The sequence below is a fragment of the Thermobia domestica genome, chromosome 8, assembly GCF_964235325.1.
Source record: "Thermobia domestica chromosome 8, izTheDome1.hap1.1, whole genome shotgun sequence".
NCBI classification, from domain to species: Eukaryota; Metazoa; Arthropoda; class Insecta; order Zygentoma; family Lepismatidae; genus Thermobia; species Thermobia domestica.
Window position 1 is genome coordinate 182,850,971 of NC_137461.1, and position 25,965 is coordinate 182,876,935.

General features: G+C 36.4%; 2 protein-coding genes across 7 annotated transcripts in view; both read right to left on the minus strand.

The window, feature by feature from the left end:
* LOC145693363 (juvenile hormone esterase-like) overlaps nucleotides 1–25,965 on the minus strand; it is a 1,331,986-nt gene that overhangs the window by 853,680 nt on the left and 452,341 nt on the right. The gene's annotated exons all lie outside the window — the stretch shown is intronic.
* On the minus strand, nucleotides 612–10,933 carry LOC145693362 (uncharacterized). The gene is made up of 2 exons (XM_081769288.1): nucleotides 10,192–10,933; nucleotides 612–6,616 (listed from the first exon to the last, which is right to left on the minus strand). The coding sequence occupies exon 2, from the start codon at nucleotides 6,346–6,348 to the stop codon at nucleotides 1,630–1,632; it is 4,719 nt and encodes a 1,572-aa protein (XP_081625414.1). The 5' UTR covers nucleotides 6,349–6,616; nucleotides 10,192–10,933; the 3' UTR covers nucleotides 612–1,629.

The following is a 25,965-nucleotide window of genomic DNA, read 5'->3' on the forward strand; positions in this document are numbered from 1 at the left end:
GTAAAATATATGACAAACGTTTTGGATTTCCAATAAGTTCTTGAGGTGTGTTATTAGAAGATAAATAATTACAAAATTTCTCCCATCCCGGTGGATTTGTGTGTTTCCGGGGTCGCGACACATCAGAAATTAAATCTACAATGTGAGATCCTTCTAGTTTATCACCTCTGATGTAAACAGTTCCTTTATTATCCCACGTGATATTATCATCATGTTTCATTCTATGTAGTAGTAATTCAGCTCTTTTACGAAACATTTTGGGTATAGATAATAATATTTCTTCTTCTACTTCAGGCTTCTCTGATTTAGTTGACGTAATTGAAAGTGTTACAGGTTCTTCTTGTTTTCGTATTAAATGTAAATATTTTTGAAGAATATTATTATACTGATTCCACTTTTCTTCATCACTAAGCGATGATAACTGTAAAATCTCTTGCATTTCTTGATCCAAATTAGATTCACGTTTCTCCAGGGCTGATGATGATGATGATGTTGGTGTTTGTATACGATTCAGAACTTCAGGTGGAACTAAAATCATCTTCTTTGCATGTTCCATTGTACTAACGGAATAGTAAACTTGATAATGCACCACTTAAAATAGGAGCTAATAATGCCGGTAGGAATCCACCCTGCTGCTGTACTAATAAATGCTTCTTCTTCTTTTGGATGGAGTTTCCTTTCTTCACAAGATATCGAAGCGTCCTCTTGTATCGCTTTAATCTTGCTTTCTGTGTCTTTGTAAGAGGTACATTCCCTTTTAATACATTATAACAACATTCACAAATACTTCGAATCACTGAAGAGTCTGCATTGGCCAATATAGCTTTACGTAATTTAGGATTTGCTTTGCTCAGCGTACGAAGAAGATCTCCGTGTTTTACTCTTGGAGACATATTGTCAGAATGAAGAAACACAGTTTAAAACAAACATTATAAACACATCTTCTTCTTCTATTTCGATGGAACATAAACGTAATGATAAATATCATCAGGAAAGATATTTGTTTGAAAACGAAGTTCATCTGGCGTATCCTGTTTTAAATCAATAAAGAAATATCCATATGGTAACTTTGTTGCGTCGTTGAAACTTTCTTGAAGAAATTTTGGATTCTCAGGAGTTAATTGATAACTCAAATGTTTAATTTGTGATTTATCTCTTGGATTTTTAAATAATACGAGATAAGAACAATTTAAGCTCATATCTCTGCTTCCTTTTCCCTGATGAAATATGTTTTGTGTAATAAATAGTACACTAAGATTTCTATGATGAGAACCCTTTGTAAAGAAATCAACTATATTGCGGTTCACTTCACACATTTGATCATCAATAATAATAAGATGTGGTCCAGTTTCAGGTAAAAAGTCTTTTGTTCGAGGTAATCCTTCAATAAATTGTACTTTTGTCGAAATTTCTCTGTATGCATTTTGCCATTCTGCATAGTACCAATGAATATGACGAAACGATGTATTAACCATACGTGGTAAATTGGACAGGAATCGTATTACAAAGGAAGTTTTTCCACATCCACTTGGTCCGGCAACAATACATGAAAAGGGATGTTTCCACGTCGTGTCCATGTTAAAGAGTATGATCATTCTTTCCTTATACGTATATTTATAAAGGGCCTTATTACATTTCTCTTCTTCTTTTGTTGGAAGTAGTGTAGCCATATGGAAAAGTATCATATGAATTTGGAATTCTACGTCGTTTAATATAATTTATCTTATAAATTTTTGTTTCGGGCATGCTGACGATAGTATGGTCTTTCCTGCGGCAAATTTTTTTCTCATTGGTAATTTTGACTTCCGTGGGACGAGATTCTTCTTCTTCTTCTTCTGCATCCTCTTCATTATCTACTATCATTTTCTTCATTACATCAAAATTTAGGTGTTTTGAAGATTCATAGTTTAATGAAAAGCCCCGTATCTTGCATACTTGAAACTCCTTCTTCGTGCTGGGATCAAAAATACGTAAGCTGTAATTCTTCGGGCCCGCCGATACATATTCTGAAATATAGGCTTCTTTACCATATTCGAGGACTTCATTTGTTAAATCGCCTAAAAAGTCACCAGTTGGAATTGTACTTTCACCAGGTTTTTGCGTATAAATGACGGAATCAGTATCAAAATATAATACTCTTTCTTGTAGTTGATCTAAATATTTGTACAATTCTAATCTTGCTTGTGCTGTTGTGTATGCGGCTATGACAACATTTACTGTTGGTAGTGAAACAGGAACGTCATCGTTGTATTGCCAATATACATATAACATGTCATCATTTACTGGGAATATTTGATGAACATCTATATCATGAGATGTTAATTTTTCATATAATTCCTTGGGTTCATTAATAATGCTGACATGACCCATGTTCTCACGTTGACCAAATTTTCCCCAAAATGAATTTAGCATTAATTTAGCTAAACTTCTAAGTGCTGGATTATGTTTAATTTTGTTCTCATCTAGACGTATTCCTTCCTTTTCATAAAATTGCTGAATGTACTTCTTCTTTAATTCATCTGTTTCACACCATGCTGGCCATCCACTTGCTTCTGTTTTTGCTTTCAGGAAGGTGTTTATGTATTCTGCAAATAAGCCACCACTTTTTGTTTTTTCATCATATTGAACAACGTCATATGCCCATATTTCATGAATATCTATTATTTTGTATCCTTTTTCTAATGCCTTTCTTACTTCATCTGCTACCCATGTTCCATGTAGCACTCGGTCTTCATCGTTGTGATTACAAGGTGCTTGGTTTAATTCATCACAACATGTACGGCAGAGTGGAAACATCAATCTATCATTTGATTTATAAGGGAGGACAGGATGAAACAGTTGTTTTGGAGGCAAAATACTGAGCTTAACTAATCCTTCTACTTCTTCAATGGTGGGAATATTTGAATCTCCAGGCAGATAGATAGTAGGATGACGAATTGGAAACTTCTTAGTCTTAGAGATAAAAGGATAAAGGGAAATAACATCTTTGTATTTTATGGTCTCTCCTTCAGATTCTTCTGCTTTATGATACAAACGTATGGCATTCACACGTCCTCCATAAAAAGCGTCACGAGGTTTTAATGGTGTTTTCTTTGTATACGGATGATTACTAACATACTTCTTCATCTCTTCATTTCCTGCCAATTGTTTTTTAAATTCACAACCCCATATTTCATGCACTTCACAGCCAAAATCTTTTAATTTTTGGATTTTCTTCTTTGTTGCTTCATATCGAAATTCCATGGTATCTGTAGCATTGTTATAGATGGGTTTATCTCTGTCGTTAGGGTAGCAGTAGATACAACCATGTGTGAAATCGCCTTCATACTCCCAGACGTGTATTTTTCCTGTGTTGGGATCTGTCCATACACCATCTACTTTCATTGATGCTATTCGTTTTTCCTTACTACGTGCAGCATTGGTAATTTGGATGTTTCTGGTTTTTTCTTCCCAAGCTATCCATTGTACTGCTTCAACTGATTGTACATCTCTCCATCGATATCCGTTCTTTGGTATGATACCAATTGTATTTTCCTTTAAGAAATTTCTACGATATACCAAATTACATGCACTGGCAATTGTAATACATTCAAGTAAGGGATTGACATTAGTTTCAGATTCAAATGTATTCATAAATGAAATACAGGCTTGACGTAATACCTCGACATCCTGTACACAATACTTGATGAGTTCTTCTTTCATTTTAAAGGTGTCGTTTTGATGTTCGGTATACCATTGGAGAAACTTGCGTCTTTCGTCTACTTTCATAGTATCTGCTCCATAATATTTAATGTCTGGAAGCGGCCCTTCATAGGTTTGGTTCTCACGTCGATTAAAGAAGTGTGGGAAATATCCTTTGCACGATTGAAGTCCAAATGCACCACTTAATTTACTTAAGGGCATAGGAAGAAAGCTTAGTGAATCGATGAAGGTTACGTTTCCTATTTTAAGAGAGAGAATTTTTGCTCCATTCATGATTACTTCTGGAGTCCAATTCATCTTCTCAACCATGGTCTTAATGATGAAATGTGCGTCATATCCCTTTGAGTTATGGGCAACACAGGTTACTGATTTAATGTTTGGTCGACGTTGTTGCAGATGTTTTAGAAAATCTTCTATTACATTTTCTCCGTCAAAAATATTTTCTCGCTTTCCACAAATGACACAATCATTCTTGATGTTGTTATCTTCATAACACTGGTAACATACATGTTGACTAACCAAGACATTAGGTATGTGTTCATATATGTTTGCGTCCTCATCTTCTATTTTCGTATCTTGTGTGCATTCAATATCATAAAACAGAATCATAGCTTTCTTCTCCATGATGATTTTTTCATTGGCTTTTTTCGATTTTCTTCTTTCATTCACTTTCATGTAACATTCATGATTGGGTGGTACTATAGCATAGCAAATGTTGCAATAAGTTTCTCCACATACGTGAGAACCTTTCTCTTTTACTACATAAATTTTCAAACACTGGTCACAACATTTCACAATGGAACATAAAGGCTTTCCATTTTGATACGGCGCTGACTTGTGATAGTCATAGCATGACTGTCCATAAAATTCTCGATTACAATCATTGCAAGTAATATGGATATCTTTAAAGTCACATGGTGGCTTCTGATGACAACGAAAACATACAGCTGTACAATGTTTCAAATGTGCATGCTTGTTTTCATATTTCTTATGACAACTTTCACAATAATAACTACAGCTAAAACATGCTGTCAAGCTTTCAATGACGTTGTAGTGGTTATCTATAAACAGTAAATTTAAAGCAGTTCTCTCGTTATCACTTGGTGGTGCTTCAAACATAACATCACTTCCTGAAAAACCCCTATACACTGTGATTTTATAATCCTTTAAATATTCCTGAAATTTACGAATTTCAGGAATTCCACCACCATGACTAAGATCTACATCAGCAGATTCACATAGGTCTTCTGCTTCTTTTTCAATTATATATTTATATTGATTTACATATCTTCTGTATTCAGCTTGATTTCTTCCCTTGTATTTTTTCAGTCCTATGGCAACTACGATTGCATGTGCTAAACACCTTGTACCTTTATTCTTAATTGTAACAATACCACGTTTTGCCTTTACGTATTCTTCAGTATTCATAATATGTTGTTTCAAAGGACCTTGTCCTCTTGGCATACGTACATGATGAAAATTCACGATGCAATCTTCATTTATAAGAAAAGCCGCATTACTTTGCAGTACTTTCTCATAACTTATCCATAGAACTTCTGCTGAAAGATTTCTTGCTTCTCTGAATGACAACCAAAAAGGGCGGTGTCCTTCTCTCTCATTTGTAATTGTTATTCCTACGTAATCATGCTGGTCCACATTACGTAGCAAATAATCTATTAGTGCCCGTAGACTTGCTTCAATTGCCGTAAAAGGGTTTTCATCTGCACGTACGGGGGCTAGACGGAATCGTAGCATTCTACCCTCCATATTGTATCTTCTGTATTGTCTTCTTCGTTCTTCTATTATATGAAATCTATTGTGTCCATCATTACGGTTGTTATTTCCGAATCCTACTTGTATATTTGAATTTCGTTGTGCTTGAAATACGGCTAGCAATTCGTCCATTCTTTTTTCTATGTCGTCTAAATCGACTTCCATTTCTTCGTGTTCTGTATTAGCCTCTGCTAATATTTCCATAATTGAGGGATATATTACTTCTTCTTCTTCTTTTCTGGGATCGGGAAACAAATTGTTAATCCAATTTTCTAGTTCATTCGTGTAAAACTTATCATCTTCTTCTTCTATCTTCATCTCTTCCTTATTGTAATCCTCTCCTATTATTTGGGAAAACGTGAAATTTAGCAGCTCTTCTTCTTCATTTCTCCTTTCTTCGACGTCTTCTTCTGTTCCTTCTTGTAACCACTTTATAATTTCTTTAATACGGCCTGATGCTTCTTCTGTTATCGTTCTATTGCTAGCACTGTTCAATATTTGTAATAGTTCTTCTTCATCATATTCTTCTTCTTTTTCTACTGGAATTTGAATTTCAATAGTTTCTCTTTCTTCTTCTTCTTCTGTTGCTGCTTCTTCTATTCTTTCTTCTATTTTCATTTGTTCTTCTCCGGCTTCTTCTTCTTGCATTTTTTCATGATGATCTATTTCCATTTCTTCTTTTGCGTCTTCTTCTTCTTCTTCTTCTTCTTCTTCTTCTTCTTCTTCTTCTATCCCGATTATGGCATTTATTTCACTTAAAAGAACTTGCGTTTCGTTATTTACGCCCACTACCTCTTCTTCTTCTTCTTCTTCAATGTCATTAATGAAGACCGTAATCTCCTTCAGTAAATCTTGCGTACTCTCTTTTGCCATTTTTCTTCCTCAGATGTATATATACGTAATGCAATATATGTAAATGGTATATGTAATAGTATATGAATATGATATATAATAGGATATATAAATCTTATTTAAATGGAATATATATATGTATATAAATATTTTGAAAGGGTATATAAGCGTTTAAAAGAATATACGAGTAAGTAAAATGTGATATATATAAGTAATTAAAAAGGAATAATAATAATAATATCAACGGGAATAGGGAAAAGGATTACACTTATCTTTATTTGTATGCAACCTAAAATAAAAAAGAAATGAATTTTGTTACTTATAAATCAATATATATTAGATATATAAATATATACTATATAAGACAGAACTTTATAATGTCAATGAAATAATCTCTCATCATACCTTTTAAATATTTTTAACTTTTCTTCCTATTCCATGGGATGAAGAGTGAAACAAATGTATGCTCACAATCTCTTTCAAATGTATTGACTAATGAAGATATGTAGATTACACGGTCTTTTATACTTATTCTGTTTTAGAATTTTATCGTTAATTTTAGTGAACGCGAAATCCGTATTTCCTCCTCCTCCTCTCTACACTTCTTTCTTTTATACTGTCATTAATTTTAGCGACCACAAATTCAATGCTATCTTCTTTACAACTTAACGAAAAGATGCTATTGACTTTCCCCGGAAAACCGTTCCTACATGTGTCTTATTCATATGCTCCCCTTAACGTGTGAATGAGGGATGGAAGACATTTTAAACTAAAAGATTTCATCTCTTTTTCTTACGTGATACAGCGTTCATCTTTAGTGCACGGGAAGTCACAAATTGGAATCCTGTCACGATATGGAATCAACACTAGGAAAACTATGGAATCCATACTAATATTGTTTATTTTATATTATTTTTTACGTGTAAGAATACCACCCCCCGGGAGCCCACAACTTTTTACCCCTTAGATGTCATGTTACTGATTTCAAAGTGTCTTTATTGAATACAACACCTTCGAAAACTATAGAATCGATACTAATGTTGTTTATTTTACGTGTATGAATATCACCCCCCGGGAGCTCAACACTTTTTACCCCTTAGATGTCACGTTACTGATTTCAAAGTGTCTTTATTGAATACAACATCTTCGAAAACTATGGAATCGAAACTAATACTGTTTATTTTAAATTATTTTTACGTGTATGAATATCATCCCCCGTGAGCTCATCACTTTTTTACCCCTTAGATGTCATGCTACTATTTTCAAAGTGTCTTTATTGAATACAACACCTTCGAAAACTATGGAATCGGTACTAATATTGTTTATTTTAAAATATTTTACGTGTATGAATATTACCCCCTAGGGAGACCCCATGAGCTCACCACTTTTTTTTTTTACCCCTTAGATGTCATGTTACTATTTTCAAAGTGTCTTTATTGAATACAGCACCTTCGAAAACTATGGAATCGGTACTAATATTGTTTATTTTAAAATATTTTACGTGTATGAATATTACCCCCAGGGAGCCCCTCGACAAGTGAACTTTATGTTACATAATATTATTACATGAGTACTGTACTTTGATCTAAGGGGACTCGGTGAATCAGTGGTAAAGCGTTCACTTGTGATGCGATAGGGGACCTTGGTGATTTAGTGTCCACGTCTCATATAGCCTCGCTGCTGAAAGGGACGCTATGACAATATAGATGAAAGTATTTTACAAGTACTTATTGTCTTTTCGAGTGCAAAATAATACGCGTTCAATACTACACAGAGGCTTGTAGTGTTTGAGCCCCGTCGCCCAAAGCTTGGACCTCTCCCAACAAAAAATTTCTTAATGCACGCCTGTGTACATAGCTAGTATACGAATTCTATGACGGGAATCTGAGCATTTTAGAAGAAATTGATGATAATAATAGGGAATATTTTAACTACTTTCGTCCTTTTAAAGTAATATCACATACAGCTTAGACTATAATATGGAGAAAACTGTATAAAGTTCAACTTCCTAGATCAACTTAAAGAAATGGAGAAATGTTCTCTTATTTGAGAATAGACAATTGTTTTAACTTGAAGATTTGTGCCACATGTTGAAATCGTGGGGTTCTGTGGATCAGTGGTAAAGCGTTCACCTCCGGTGATTGGGGTCTCTGGTTCAATCCTAACTTTCGTCGTGTGAACTTTGTGGTGCATATAGCCTCGCTGCTGAACGGAACGTTAAACTCAAAAATCAATCAACATCATATGACATAGGTAACGACATCCGAGATGAATAAGCAACACTAGTTTTGTAAAGTTTTAGATCTCAAACACTGTTTTAATATTACCTAAAACACACACACACACACATACATATCTTCGCTTCGTGTTGTCTGAAACCATGACCTAAGATAATGTTGACGCGACAGCTGGAGAACAACATTGAAATACAAAACATGTTCTGTTATCTTATTTTTCTGCTCTTTGCAAGTAGACATTGCAGATACAGAAACTCTCTCTCAGTTCGTTGACTTGTGTATGTGTATTTAACGTTAGATTTCACTCTTATTAACATTAGAAAATTATGAAATTAACTTCAGTGCCTCAGTGGTAGAGTGTTCACCTCTGGTGCATGAGGTCCCGTGTTCAAATCACGTCTTTTTTTTTTTCTATATACTTGTCATTAATTTTAGCGACCACAAATTCCCTGCTTCCTTTACAACTTAACGAAAAGATGCTATTGACTGTCCCCGGAAAACCGTCCTCATCATTTCATTTTACGTTCCAGAGGGCACGGTGGCTCAGTGGTAGAGCGTTCACCTCAAGTGCTTGGGTCCCTGATTCGATCCCAGTTCGTGCCCTATGAACTTTGTGGTGGACAAACATCATATGCGTGGATTTCCCTTCGGAGTTCATCAGTTTCCTTCCACTTTCTTCATTACATCATTTCATTCATTTTTTCATTATCACCTCACCTTCATTAGCCTAGTAGACGTAACCGTAGGACGTAAAACTCGATGGACAAACACCGTGTACGTGAATTTAATGCAACATTTCATTCATTCATTTCTCATTACCATCGTCCCGGCTGGAGCTCATGTGATTCGGATTCCACGTTAATCAGTAGGTCCACGTCTCATATAGCCTCGCAGCTGAAAGGGACGCTAAACTAAAATCAACTCAACTCATCAACTCATCATCATCGTCTGCATTAGCATAGCCGACATAACTGTAAGACGTAAAACTTAGTGGTTCAGATTCCACGATAATCAGTAGGTCCACGTCTCATATAGCCTTGCTGTTGAAAGGGACGCTGAACTAAAATCAACTCAACTCATCACCATCGCCTCCATTAGCATAACCGACATAGAAAGACAGACAGACCTTGTTGGCTTTATTCTTGGACGTAAATCTCTTCATTGTTTAAAAGATTTCATTTACAAACAGAAAGACAGACGTATACATCATATTATCAAAATTAAAATACCAAGTTTACAGACACTTCTTGCGACAATTGCAATGCGAACCAGAAAACATTCAAGAATTCCATCTTATCATTTTTCTTAGAAGCATCATAGAAGTTCGCTTATGTGTTTTTAACTAGGGCAGTCTTGTTATCTCGTTGTAGTACGTATCATCAAAACATTTGACAATGGCATCTTATCTGTTGTTCTTGAAACTAAACCATTTTAAGATGAAGTTCAATGTACTAACAAAACAGAGGAAGAAAGAGACTAACAAAACAGACATTCACATATGTGTCTGTGTGTTTTTTTTTTAAATGTTAGAACATGAACGGAACTTTGAATAAATACACTTGTTCTTTCAACTGCCTTTATAACTAAATGAAGAAAGAACATATATATATATATATATTTTACTTACCTATTTTAATAAGAACGAGCGGTATCACAAAACACACATACACTTCAGTTTTAGGTTGAAAACACAATCAATTGATAGGATTTAATCCTAAGAACTTAAAGCACAAAACACTCACTACAATTTAAGCTGAAAACACAATCAATTGGTAGGTTTCAATCGTGGTAACTGAAAGGACTCTGATGAAGATCCGGTAGACGTTCAAGAGTCTTTGCGGGAGGGGGGCGGGGCTTGGGAATTCAAATTAGCTAACCAATACAAGGCGACTAGAAAAGGCGTGTTTTTTCATGAACCTATAGCTGATGGTAACCCTAAAAGGCATGTTTCATCTTGTTTCTAGCAACATGATGTTCTCAAAGGCTATGAACATAACAACTAAACAGGAAGTGATATCGATTTACTTAGCATAGCAGATATCATCCTGTGAATATTCATATAACACACTTCACACCCTACGTTTTAAACAATATGATATGCTATGAGAAGTTTCCATTATTAGAATTTGCTCAATCAATGGAATCCATTCGCAGGAGGTGTGGGGGAAAGGAGTGTATAGGTATGTGTTTCGTTATGAGACTTATATCTGGTTTCATGTCTCACGTCTTTAAAAAATTGTGAAATACAATATTTACCTTAGCAACTAAGCCAATTTCGTGAGAGGCTTTGATCATTTGACTATCACGTCTTCTACAGACACTTTGTGGGAATAGGGCCAAGGGGCTAATCAACATGATTTTGCATGAGTATGTGTTTCGTTATGAGACTCATATAGTGTGTCTCATCTCACGCTTTTAAAAAAATCATGACATATAATCTTTACCTTAGCAACTAAGACCAATTTCATACAATCTCCTGAGAAGCTTCGATCATTTGAATATCATGCTTTCAGTTCATATTCTCCAGACATCTCGTGGGAATAGGACCAAGGGGCTTAATCGCTTATGCTCTTTGAAGACAAAAATCAATCATTCAATCGACTGGGAAGCTTCTATCATGATAACTGATAGGACTCTGATCCGTCCACCAGTATGAGCATCCAAGACTATGAAGGCCAAGAGCATCTAGCTATTCAATACATAACGAAAAGCAAAAATCAATCAATCAATTGGAAAACTTCGATCATGATAACTGATAGGACTTTCAATTGGGGAGCTTCGATCATGATAACTTCTGGGCTATCCGTAAAAGGCTATGAACATAGCAACTAAAGGCTTGTCGAAACTTGCCTCCCAATTCCAGGGGCTATGAACCTAGCAACTAAAGAGGAGTAGGGGTTACGGAGGTTCAAATAAACCAAAATTTTCCCACGCGTTTCTGTGCTAGCTGTAAAAGGCTATGAACATAGCAACTAAAGGCTTGTCGAAACTTGACTCCGACATATTCGGCTTTCCAGGAGAAGCAGGGGTGGCGGGGGTTCAAATAACTAAACAATATAAGATGAGGAGACGAAAAAAAGGCATGTTTTATCTTGTTTTTTACATCTGGTAGGCGTCCAAGACTATGAGCATAGCAACACACTGGTTTACAACGATTTAAGCCCCATTGGAACGTTCCCACGGCCAAAATTTTCCCACGCTTATGAAGGCCCTCTATTCTACTTCTGCAACTAAATTTCTCGAAATGCGAAATTAGCTTTCTTGAAACTACAAACGAACAAAAGCACACACTGTTTTCATCATACAACCAAGTAGCTCCAGGAATCCAATTCATGTTGTCATCAAACGCTTTCCTCCTTGGAGCCGCTCTCTCAGCTGAATCAAGAAGAACTCTATTAACTGAGAAGATTAACCAGTTAGACATGTATTTCTCACGTCTATCATCAATATCTGCTCATTCTGCCTTTTACTTACTAAGAACATCATTTCCAATCCCAAGATTATTATATTTCCTGCGATGTTCACCTTCATGGAAAGAAAAGGATTTATTAGAAAGATATGACAACAGTATAAAATCTGGTTTGGAGTCTATCCTAAATTGTGTCCTTGAAGATAGCACATGGCTTCAGGCATCTCTCCCAGTTAATCTTGGTGGATTAGGCATTCGAAGAGCCTTAGATTTGGCTATTCCCGCCTTCTTGGCATCATTCTACGGCTCTCAATGTCTAATAAAATCACTTCTCCAACAGAACAACAATCTCCACTGGGATTCTGAAGTTCAAGATTGCTCGTCCACATGGTCATTGTTGGTGGGCTCCGATTTACCCGACTTCAGTTTCAGGGCTAAACAATTCACATGTGAAGAACCTATCATACAATCAAATTTTTCATTTTTACTACAGTCTTCCGACAACCCAGAAGACAAGACCAGACTGATCGCTGCATCGTCCATTGAGGCAGGTGCTTGGCTCAAAGCTTTGCCCTCACGTGCTCTAGGCCTTCACCTGAATGATGAATCTTTTAGAATAGCAGTTGCGTTAAGACTGGGAGCAGATATTTGCGAACCCCATAAATGCCAAGCGTGCAAAAATCCTATTGACAAAAAAGGATTACATGGTCTCTCCTGCATAAAAAGCGCAGGTAGACACCCTCGACACTCGCTGCAACGACATCATTGTGAGAGCACTCATCTCCGCAGGTGTACCGGCAATAAGGGAGCCAAATGGCTGTAGTAGAACAGATGGAAAAAGACCAGATGGGATGTCCTTAATTCCTTGGAAGAAAGGTAAAGCCTTAATTTGGGACTTCACATGCACAGACACTTTTGCACCTTCCAACCTTCCTTTCTCTTCAATCCAGGCGGGCAATGCAGCAGGTCGGAAAGAGATAGAGAAAAGAAGAAAATACAACAACCGTATGGAAAAATATCAATTCGTACCAGTTGCAGTTGAATCCGGTGGCTCGTGGGGGAAAGGAAGGCCTAAACTTCATAAAGGAAGTAGGAAAACACATCACACAGTTATCCGGTGATGAAAGAGCAACCAGCTTCCTAATCCAAAGAATAAGCATGGCGGTGCAGAGAGGTAATGTAGCTTCAATACTAGGAACCATACCTCCTGGTAAAGCACTGGAGGAGATATTCTTACTTTAAAAACAAGAGTAATGTGTCCATATTGTTGTATACTAATTATTTTTCATTGTTATTCATTATTGTTTCAACTGCAACAATGTAATTTTAATTTACAACTGATGTATTTGGATGAAAGTGTCAAGGATTTTTCCAACATCGTTTCACATATAGTCAATAATAATTGATCAAATATGCCTAAAATGTTTTTATTAGAACTGAGGGTAGGAGAGGTGTGTTATATAAAAATAAACCTATATATATATATAATTGAAAATCACTAGTTTGTAACTCTAAACCTGCTGAACTGCCTGACCGATCTCGATCAAATTTGTAACATGGATAAGGTTCGAGGCTGCGCTGGTTTTAGGCTATTCACCAGGCCCGTAGCCAGAACTCGAAAGCAGGGGGGGCCGAGAGTACTTCTGGGGGGGCCCAACCTGACTCCACGTTTTCATATCTATTGTTGCTATTTAACCTTTATACACTTGGCAAGAATTTGAACGAAATCGTAGGCTCTCACGCTGGGGACCTAGGGGACCCCCTAATTACAAATTCCCCCTTATGTATAGCTCGTTGGAAAGCTTACGGAACACTGATTCCAACGAGGTATCACTTGTGGAATTCCCACCCTAATCGTAGAAGAAGAAAGGTCATAAAACTTTTTTAAAATACGAAAAAATTAGAACTTGGGGGGCCCTTGCAACCCATTCAGACACCCAATGCTGACAAAACGATGATAATGTATATGCAAAACTTGTTATAATAGTACTTTAAAAAATGGTAGCAATTGCTGCAATGCAAAGCGAGAGAAAAATTCAGAAAAAAATCTATAAAGCGCCCTGTATATAATTTTCGAAGGGCTGTTACAGAAATTCACGTTGGCGGCCCTGGTGACCCCTCTAATCATGATTGAAACACCGTTGGATATGTTATGGAACACAGATTGCAACGAGGCAACAAGAGTTATGCTTCTAGACCAATTCAGTGAAAAAATATCTCGTCTTATATGGAAGTCCAGAAAATAAATGTAATTTACGTAAAAAAAAAAAAAAAAAAAAAAAAAAACTTAAAAACTTGGCCAACCTTGTCCCTTTTCTACTTCCCTCATATAAGTAACAAGTACTTTTGCAGGGTATTAGCGTGCAATTTTATGACTGTACAGCCCAATGGAGAATGCCCCCCAAAAAATTAACGAAAAAAAAAAAAACACGAAATTTACCTTTCTCGTCTCCGCCGTAGTACTCCCCACATACATAAAATGCATATCGGCGACAAGCTTCACCTTTCACAAAGACTTTGATACCAAAATTATCTTCCTAGCTTAATTAGGGGCTGAGTTATTAAGGTTTAAAGTCCAACGCAGCAGATGCGTCCTTTGGCGTTTAAAGGTTAACTTACGATCATTGTATTCCCAAACAAGAATTCAGAGTAGAAATAATCGAAAACTATACAGAAAATAATTAAAGGTCAGTAATGTGAAACATACTGTATAATGCATTATGTACTGTATATCAGATGACCAGCTTGCTATTTAAAAATATCCCCATACTCCCATCTATTTTACATTTATAGATCCGTATTTCCAATGTGTGAATTAAAGAACATTTTACAAGAGGAATAAACTGAACATTTGAAAATTATCATGGGGAAATTCAAAATTTATATAAGACATCCAGCTTAACAGAGAGGAATTTCTCCATCATTCCCCTAGTAATTTGCACACTGCGTATTTCAGAATCTTTTCACTACATATTAAATGCATTTTTTTTTCAAAGACAAATTTGGAGAAAAAGTAACTCTAAGAGTTTGTATAAATTGAATTACATCGAAAACTGAATAAACAATGATATGTAATTGTTTGAAGTAAGATATAAAGCATTCATATGAAGGAATTAATACAGAAATAAAATAGATGAATAAGCTATACTATAGTTACAATTTGGACAATCTGTACTCCTCTATAATTCTGTACTGTGTGTGTAAAAGTTTAAAATTTTAGTTAAATGATCAAAGCCAATAACAAATAATGAATGTATAGCTGATTCATCAATTTATTTTTCTTGTGAATAAAGCAATAGGGAGGGAGACAACAGTGGCTCAGTGTTAGAGCGTTCACGCTGGTTCGATCCCAGCTCACGCCCAGGGGCGTTATTTGGGGAGGGCAGGGAGGGGCAATTGCCCTCCCCCTAAGTTTGAGATTTATATAGATTTTATCAATGGACTAGTAGTAATCAGTGAAAAACGCGAAATTTTACATATATCAAGAGGTCTTGCCCCCCCCCAAGCAAAATCTGAAATGATGGTACTGTTCACGCCAAGTGAAGTTTGTGGTGGACAAACACCGTGTGCGTGGTTTTCTCGGGTTCTCCAGTTTCCTTCCACTTTCTTCATTCCACTAGCTCATTCATTTATTCTCATCATCACCGTCCCCTTTAGCCTATTCAGCATAACCGTGGCCCGTAAAACTCAAAGATTCAAAAGAAAAAAAGAAAAGAAAAAGAAAAGAAAAGAAAATGCGTCTACTTACTTGACTTAAAAAAGCTGCAATCGCCTATTCTTCATTGCGTTGAACTTCTGCAGAACTTTCATGGTGTCTATGTTTTCAGTTCGTTTCTTTTCAAACGCAAGAAACACCAGGTTGGCCAATCGTTTCTGACTCATGGAAAGTCTTTCTGGGCTATTTATGCGGGTCAACACAGAAAACGAAGATTCACATAACGCGGTACTGCATGCAAATGTTCGGATAGAAGCAAGTAGAGCATAAGTATCTTCATAAGCCATTTTAACCTTATATATTTCACTGAAGGCGTCAGAAGAATTACATTTGCTAACATACGCCTTTGCAACAGCAAGTTCTTCTTTAGACGGTATGGTAATTCCTAATGAAGATAAGTAGTCTGTTTTCGGAAGCTCGAGATCTTCTGCTGAAGTAACTGCGTCCAACAAAGCATTGTTACTGTGGAATCGTCTGTTAATTTCTATAAGAACTAAATCAGTCGACTCGTAGAACACCTGTCGCAAACACTCAACTTCTGTATTCCCTACACCAGTTGTTTCTGCTACAACAAAATCCTGTACTTATTTTTCTTTTCCTTGAAGGGCGTTGACAAGCTTCTTCAATGTGGGTATCTTCTATCATGCGATTTGCTTCACCTACAATATCTCGAAACGTTTCATCATTTCGAATATTGTTCAATGTTTCCACAGCAGCATCAACCAGATTTCGTGCGGTACTTAAACTTGCTTCATGCGACTGGAGAATTTTATCAACAGGATGAAGAATTTCAAGTATTTTTTTCATCAATAATAAACAAAATCGGAACTGCAATTTCCCAACAGTCAGAATAAGTCCAGTACTTTCTACTAATTCATCCCCATTAAAATTCCCGTTCTTAACCAACTTTAGCACCTCCAATATTTCCATATAATTGTCACGAATTATTTGTATTACCCGTAAATGTCCTGACCAACGGTGTTCTAAAAGACGAGCAAGATTCCGACCTTCATACAAAGTAGCAATTTTACTTCTTTTAAGGAAAGTATAAAGCATGACACACTGATCAAAATGTTGTTTGATAAGAGGAATATCATTCACACATTTAATTACTACTAAATGCAATCTGTGATTGAAACAATGTATGTAAGGAATATCACGTCCTAGTCGTTGCTGTATTATTGCTTGCACTCCACCCTTCTTCCCACTCATCACAGAAGCCCCATCGTAACACTGGCTCAACAGTCTTGTGCAATCTAAACCATAGTCCCGAAGAACATTAAGTGTGAGATCGGCAAAGGAATCGGCACTAAGAGATGGCAGAGTTTCTATGCTTAAAATAGACTCACGAACTTTTCCGTCCTTCACATATCGAATACCGATAGCCACATTTTCTCGATTGTTTTTGTCACGTGTTCCATCCTCCAATAGAGTGAACCATGGCACATTTGCACTGTTAATGTCATCAACAATATTTTCTCGAACAGTATCTGTCATCACTTGAATTATATCATTCTGGATTTCCGGAGATAAATAGGAAGCATTTTGAGGAATTTGTTTGTAACAATCGGCCAGTTTCTCGTCCTTTCTTAATGTATATTCAAACATATTTCGGAAGAGGCTCTGTTCCTCGTGTTCTTCAACATTATAAGTCCCTCTCATTGGTAATTCATTCACAGCTAGGAACTGAATAATTTCGGCGATGTTCTTTACATAATACTGATTTTTTTCAAGTACACTTTGATTTACTAAAAGTGACACTGGTTTCCCTACAGCTGTGCGCTTTTGTTTCTCTGCCCACATATTCATTGCAACGATATGTGTGGTTGTTGCGGCATGTTTTATTAAACCTGCTTTTGACTTGTCAAGAGCGGCCTTCCAGTTACTAAAACCTTTAGATGTAAAAGCTACTTCTTTACATCCATAAGGTTAAATCTGTCTGCATGCGTTACAAAACGCAGCATCCCGGGATTGCGAATATTCTAACCACGCAAATCTCTGAAACCATTCCGTTTGAAAGCATCGCCCGTCTTTATTCCGAGGATAAGATTCCAGTTTTATTTGTTTAATATTTTCCCCCGGTTTTGAAATATCTTGTGGTATAGTACTGATATTCTTGTTTTTGTCATTCGCTGATGATGGAACGGAAACAACGGGGTCACTAGTGACTTTCGTACGTATTATAAATTTATCCATTTTTACACTGAAATCTTAATTTAAAAAAAAAAAAACCCACTGTGCTTGCAGAAAGAACGCAAAACACATCACGATGCGCACGCAATCAGTTAAAACAGACGCTTAATTACTATAAAAGTCATTAGTCATTAATGCACTGAAAACTCGAACAGCTTCCACCAAGACACAAACTTATGCGTATCTCCGAGCGGCACTAAAGCACAAACACCCACCACTGCGGAACATTGACTTCTCTAACGCACGCACACGAACTACGCGTATGAACAAATGTTATCTATTGATGTCGAAGAAAATCTGATGGCTACCGACTGGCACCAAGAGAGGCAGTAGAAGGGGCAATAAAACAGCCACTCCGCCTACTATACTGACCCTACATACGAAAGTACTTGTGGATCGTAGAAGAAGATTTACTGTACTGCCATGAAAAATCTATATTTTCAAACCTCTGTTGTACGCCGATGAAAATTGGCGAGGTGGGGAAAAAGACAAAACACTTCCTCTAATTCTCTTTTCGTTTGGTGGCTCCCCCCCCCCAAAATCATTTTACAACAGCAACTCTCCATCCCTAACCTTCCTCCTTGAATTCGAAGATGACTTATTAATGGCACAAGCCACCAGGCCTGACAACGGCGTTCTTTGTATACCAACTGCAATCGGGTTGAAACAGAATAAGAAGACAAAACCATCTGGTTTATTCTGGTTTATTTTTATAAAAATACTGAAGGAGTGTAGTTGGCAAAATAAATGAAATGTTGCTTCCGACAAAGTATTTCTCAACTTTAGTTTGTGGCCAAAGTCTGAATACGATAAAACAAAAACAATGTTTCCATGCATTGCTCGTTTCTTTATATAGAAGCATTTAAAACACTGGTGAAAGTTTCAGGGGAGCTGAAGGTAGCCACAGGGCGGGCTGAGCCCCCCCTCGCCCCCTCCTAGCTACGGGCCTGCTATTCACTCAGGGTTGGGGAGGAGGAGGGGTATAAAATGTAAATAAAATTTAATAACTCCTGAACCACTCGATCGATCTTGATCAAATTTTCAACATAGATAAGGTTCAGCCCTGGAATCGTATTTATGATTTAAATTTGACGAAGCAATGTACGAGTGGAGATGGAGGGGGGAGATATATAAAAATCAATTTATATAGACTGAAAGTGACTATTTTTGTAACAATAAATCTCGAACTATCCGACCGATCTCAATCAAATTTTCGATATACATGACGTTCGGATCTGGAAAAAGTTTTGTAATTTCACTTTAACTGTAGATCATATTGGAGGGAGAGGGGAGGGGGAGGGGAGAGGGACGTATGAATAAAAACTAATAAAAATAATAACTTTTGAACAGCTCGATCAAATTTTCAACATGTATGAGGGTAGGGCCTTGAGTGTTTTTTATCGTTTCACTTTGACAAGCCAGCATAAAGGAGGGGAGGGGGATATATATACATTTTTTATTTATTTTACATATATATATATATATATATATATGTAAAAAATTAAAATAAAAATGAATGCCTTTGTGACTTCATCATTCTTGAACCACCAGGCCGATCTCAATCAAATTTTCAACATGCATGAGTTTTGGGGCAGGGATTGCTTTAGGCTACTCACTTTGACGATGCAGCGTAGGGGAGGAGGAGGGGAGAAATTTAAAAATGATCAAAATGACCGATATTAGAGTTGAATCCCTAGTTTTCGGGGTCGATGAGAGAAGCAGTGACACTTCTGATGCTGTTTCAATTCCAGTTCAGCCCTGATCGTTGGGGAAGGGGAGCGTACAACGTAGGGGAGGGGAATAAACATTAAAAATTGATCGGAAATGACTAATATTAGTGTCGAATCCATAGTTTTAGTATTAGCTGAGATTAACAGTGACAATTTTGATGCTGTGTGCCACAGCACGGTTAAGGGGGAGGGGGAGCTATATAAAAATGATCGAAAATGACTAATATTAGTGTCTAATCCATAGTTTTCGGGGTCATTCAGATGAGCAGTGACATTTACGACCCTGTTTAAATCCAAAATCAGCCCCACCAGTTGAAGGAGAGGGAGAAAGAGATATATAAAAATGGTGGAAAATGGCCACTATCAGTGTCGAATTTATAGTTTTCTTGGTCGCTTAGATGAACAATGATACTTTCGATCCCGTTTAAGCTCAAATTCAAACCTTCAACTTGGGGAAGGGGTGAAAGAGAAATGATCGACAATGACCAATGTTAGTGCTGAATCCACATTTTTTGGGGGTCGCTGAGATGAAAGGTGACACTTCCGGTGACATGGGCCGCAACGTGAAGAGAGGGATATAACGGTCGAAAATGACCGATATTGGTGTTGAATCTATAGTTTTTTGATCGCCGAGATGAACAGTGACACTTCTTATGCTATTTAAATTCAAATTCAGCCCCACATCTTGGGAAAGGGGGAAAGGGAAATACATAAAACGGGTAAAAAATAACCCATATTAGTGTCGAATCCATAGTTTTCGAGGTCGCTGTTATGACCGGTGACACATTCGATGCCGTGCCGCGCAACATGGAAAAGGAGGAGAGGGAGATATATAAAAATGGTCAAAAGTTTCCGATATTAATGTCTGATCCGTAGTTTTTAGGGTCCCTAATATGAAGAATCACACTTCCAATCCCGTTTAAAACCAAATTCAGCTCCGTAACTTGGTAGAAGGGGAGAAAATAAAATGATCAAAAACGATTAATATTAGTGTCGAATTTATGGTTTTCGGGGTCACCGAGAATATCAATGATCTTTCCGATGCCGTTTAATTCGATGCTATTAAAAACGAAAACAGCATATTTCACGTGTACTAAACACATGCGTTACGGAATAGTGCATTTAAATTTTCGTTTCACGCAGCGAAGCGGGTAAATTTAGTTATTTATTTATGGATACATATAGATCACAACAGGCACATTGCCTAATGATAGTGACCTAGTCAGTTTGTATATAGTTAGAGCATGCATGAATTCACTTACATAATTACAAGTGCACATTTATAGATATGGCCATTTTAATTAAGGAATCTTCAATAAGATTGCATAATAGTTCTTAGAGAACGGTCATATATAGTAAATATGTCAAGTTCAGAATTACTTTCAGCATTGGAGTTAAAAATATAACACATTCTCCAAATAGGTGACATGCATAGCGTAATTGTTCTAGCAGTAGGTAAATGAAAAGTAATATTTCTAGGGCGCGTGCGTTTACATGGAACATGTAATTCTAACTGGGATAGTAAATACTCAGGGTCTATATTATTTTCCAATAATTTCATTAAGAAAATCAAAAGTTGGGTGGTACGTCTATCTTCGAGAGATGAGATATCGTGCTTACGAAGGAGGTCGGTATATTTTTCGAATTTTGGATATAGTCCGGTTTCCTTATAAGTTAAGTACCTCACAAAACGAGATTGAATCGCTCCAAGACGTGCTTTGTTTTTCTGACTGTTGGGATGCCATATGATTGAAGAGTACTCAAGTTTGGATCTAACGTAACTATTGAACAGGGTTTTAAGAACATTAGTATTTGAAAAGTTCCAAGGTCTCGTCTCGGTTTCGTCTCGATTTATAGAGGTCTGTCTCGGTCTCGTCTCGGTATGTAAAAGTCCGTCTCGGTATATAAAAGTCCGTCTCGGTCTCGGTCTCGGTCTCGGTACCATCCCTAAGGGGAATTTTCCTGTGAATAGAAGTTTCTTTTGGAATGCGTTCAGAAATTAACACCTGCAAAAATACACACTTAGTACAAAAATACTTTAGGCACACACTAATTTCCCTCGAAGTGCTTCAATTTCCTCACTGATTAACACTTTACCATTTGATATTGTAAAAGTCAGATCCACCTAGAGATGCAAGGGCTCGGGAAAAACCGGCTGTTTTGGAAAAAAACTCGGTTTTTTGTGTTTCGCTTTTTTGCTCGGGAAATTTTGGGCTTTTTCAAAATTCTGCTTTAACCCACAAACGCCCAAGACCAGTTTTATTTGTTAGCAACTGCCTTGAACAATACCGTGTTACATCGAAAACCTGAGAAGAAAACTGAACGAAATTCGTACAACAAGAGAACGGGTAGTGTGCCTGAAGTGGAACAACGGGGGTTTGGCTAAATGGATGATATAGTCCATGTAACGTAGTAAAAAATAAAGTGGGTCACTGGTGGCACAAGGAGCGTTTGTGGGTTAAATTGATAAAGTATACTTTGTTTCGCTTCTCTATAACACAAAAACTCATTTAATTAGTGGTTGATGCCGATAATAATATAAAAGCTCGAAAATAAACCATGAATTTCGAAAAGATATTTCAAACAATTTTTAATATATTTGCATTATCATTTCCAAAGGATTAACCAATGTATGTAATAAGAATTTTTTAACCTCCTATATACAAAAATAAGCAGGATTGGCAAGACCCATTGTTGTTTGTGAAAAAGCCAAAAACCCTTTTTTGGGGGAGGGGTTAAACCAGTTTTTGTCTGTTTGTTTGTTTGTTTAAACCGGGTTATGGGGTTTAAGTATTTGCTGTATATATTTATATTACACATTGACAGAAAGAAATTTGTTTCGCCTTGGTGTTATTATGCAACAGCTGGAAGGGGTCACATAAGCTTAAAGAAATCCGGTCAGTAAATTTCTTGAATTGGGAAACCCCCGCCTTAGCCATCGGGAAAATCCCGTCATTACTTTAAATATAAAACAATAACGGAAAAATCCTCTTATTGTTTTGAATGTAAAATTTAAACTCAATGTATCAGAATCAGTACGCTAAAACTGAGGTATTAAATTACAAATTTAGTATGTAGATATCATTGAAAGTCCAATCCAAGCTAATGTTGGAAGCTACGTAGGCAATCGATAAATTTTGCCAATTTCTATCAATATATTTGGGCAACCCTGGCTTCTTTATAAAACAACAGGCATTCAAGCAAGCAGAAAAATACAATTTGGTTTCGTTTCGTATGTTTAGGCTCGACATTCTTATGTAATACCGAGATTATCAAGGAGAAGCCTTTCGCTTAAAGTGACATCCGAACCGCTACTTGGTTTGTTCGACTGAGAATTGAACATGAGACACCTTGATTAAAAGGTAAAAAGGAGAAAAAACTAATGCAGATGGTTTGATATTTGGAAACGTCACCATGAAGTTCACACGATTCACTTTTTTCGTTCTTTTTATTTATTTATTTATTTTTTTTTGTTTTTTGTTTTTAACCATTTTTAAAAATCAGCTGGTGTAAACCAGCCAATCCTGAAAGTAAATACTTCTTTTTTCAAAAATACACAAATAACTAGCAAAATTGTATGTAGTATTTTTACTTCAAAATGGTCCATATCTTCTTTTTAAAACAAAATAAAATTAAAATAAAAAACATAGGAGAAATGCTTACATTTATATGATACGCTTAAAAGTCGCATATCTAGAACTTTGTTTTAGGTGGTTCTGTATATTCTTGAAATTCTACAGTCAAGTTTTATTTAACCACCATCATGGTTTACCCAATCCTCAAGGTTTCTAAATTTTTAACAAGAAGTATTCAACATATGAAGGGTATGAGGCAAGAACATGGTAACCCACAATTTTACTACTTTAAGAAATTAGAGGTTTTCTGATGCACAATTAATTTTCAAAGTCGGAAAGATGATTTTTCACGTGAGACTATACATGAAGTATTAAACGAAGCGGTATGCGTTGCTCTCTATCTGGTGCTGCATAACTCAGCATTGTTGGTTACCAAGTTCTTACCTCACACCCTTCATATCTTTACGGAACCCCTCCCTCACCTCCCCAAAATACGGAATATATTTAAGTTAAGCCAAACACAACTGTACAACAAACATGACTGAGTGAACGGAATATCTATTAGTTATGCCTTTATTCACAAACTTTAAGCTTCCCTCAAATAAAAATTAGGACTTTTTAGAAAAACTAAATATCAGAAAGAAAAACCCTTCCCAAAATACTTTCCTAAATCAGCCATTGATTCTCAATGTAAAATGATCTTCATGGTTGTATCCAGAAAATTATTCCTAAATCATTGCACAGCTACAGTATAACAGAAATGTGGAATTACGGTTTGACGAATATATTGAAAAACGTACGCTTTGACGGATATATAGAAAAACATAAGTTTAACTTTTGCGCTAGAAGCTAGATTACTAAGCTCTTAGAAATGAAACACGGATGACACACTGAAATGATCCAGAGAAAAAAATGTTGATAACTCGAAAGTTAAAATAAAGTTAAATAACCTCTAAAATTGCCCTCAAATACTACATTCTTTATGTTTGTTTTTATTCGTAAAACGTGCTCTATCCATCTTGGTGGTGAATTTCAGAGCGAAATATGGCATTTAGGTCATGGAAATCTTATCTAACTATACAGTATACCATAAGAAAGCTATTTAGATAGAAAAATCATGAAAATCAAAACAGCAAAAATTTCCAAAATTCTCGTTTTTCCCCCCAAAAAACCGGCTTTTTATGTAAAAAAAATCAATTCAAAAAGCCGGCTTTTTTGCATCTCTAGATCCGCCATTATTGTAGAGTGGTGCTTGACCGATTGACTAGAAATTCAAACTCCGATTAGTGACAATTTCAGAGTCTTGTTTTACTACAAGTGTAAACTCTTTAATCAGTACAGAAGAGGCCGTGGATCGTGTTCAGAATTGATGACGATGGATTTTGGTGAGTCAGAGTAGGTCACTGGTGAGTCACGGTGGGTGGTGGGTCAAGGTAGGTGGTGAGTCAGAGTAGGTCACAGTGGATGAGAGTGATTCATGGTGGGTGGTGGGTCATGGTAGGTGGTGGGTCAGAGTGGGTCCCGGTATGTGGTGGGTCATGGTGGGTCGTGGGTCATAGTGGGTCATGGTAGGTGGTGGGTCAGTGGGTCGTGGGCCACGGTGTGTGATGGGTCAGTGGGTTGAGGGTCACGGTGTGTGGTGGGTCAGTGGGTCGTGGATCAAGTTTCCATTGACCCACGCCAACTCTGGTACTTTCTATATATTTTTTGGCTTTGCAGCTTGTGCGGTCCCCACGCCACAGGGTTGCGGGGGCGATATTTACGCCTATGCTTCGAACGTAATTCAATAACTGTTTCAGAAATTCTACCATCAGCGTGGAAACAGGAATATATATTTTTCTAATAGTTCCATATAACTTTCACTCAGAACACCAGATGCAATTTTTCAGAATGGGCTCTTGTTAAGTATAAGGAGGATCTGATGTTTCCTAAGTAAGTTCCTTTCAGAAAGTTTGCTATTTCTTTAACGGTGATGTAAATAAACATACTCATCATTATTAGCCCGACACCAAACCATTCTGGACAAATCCCTCTAGAGCAATGATCGGCAAAAGTTTATTCTGCCTAATTTTATAAGCGACTCAAGGGGAAACACTTGTTAACGAAAGCAATGCTGTGCATACACTGCCATGGTTCTGGCAAAATATAAAGTGTTTTGTAATCTTTAGACACTTTTATTATTCTTTTTGTCACCCTTGGTTGTGTAGGGCGCCCTCGAACAAATAAAGAAGCGGTAATATTACAGTCAAGGGGCGTTATAAATATATTACGTACCGGTATTTCTTTTGTTACCTAACCATAACGGCCTAGGGTCATCTTCGGTAGAATAAAAAAATGCTATGTGATATTCCATTTACGGAGGAAAGGATGCTCTAAATATATTTCTTATTCATTTTGTCTGATCTGCTTGTCAGAAATCAAATACTTTCTTCTGGGAGGGTGCTGAAAAGAGAGGGGCATAATAAAACGTCGTGCCCCTCCTACATTTTAAATTTTGTTACGTGGTTGCTCAAATTATTACTAAAGAAAGCACTTTAAACTAAGATGTTTAAGGTTACTACGTTATGTAAGGGTGGCATGTTTAATAATAATAATAATAATAATAATAATAATAATAATAATAATAATAATAATAATTATTATTATTATTATTATTATTATTATTATTATTATTATTATTATTATTATTATTATTATTATTATTATTATTATTATTATTATTATTATTATTAAATATAAATGTCTTTGGAGAGCCGAAATTATGTGTCACGAATCATTA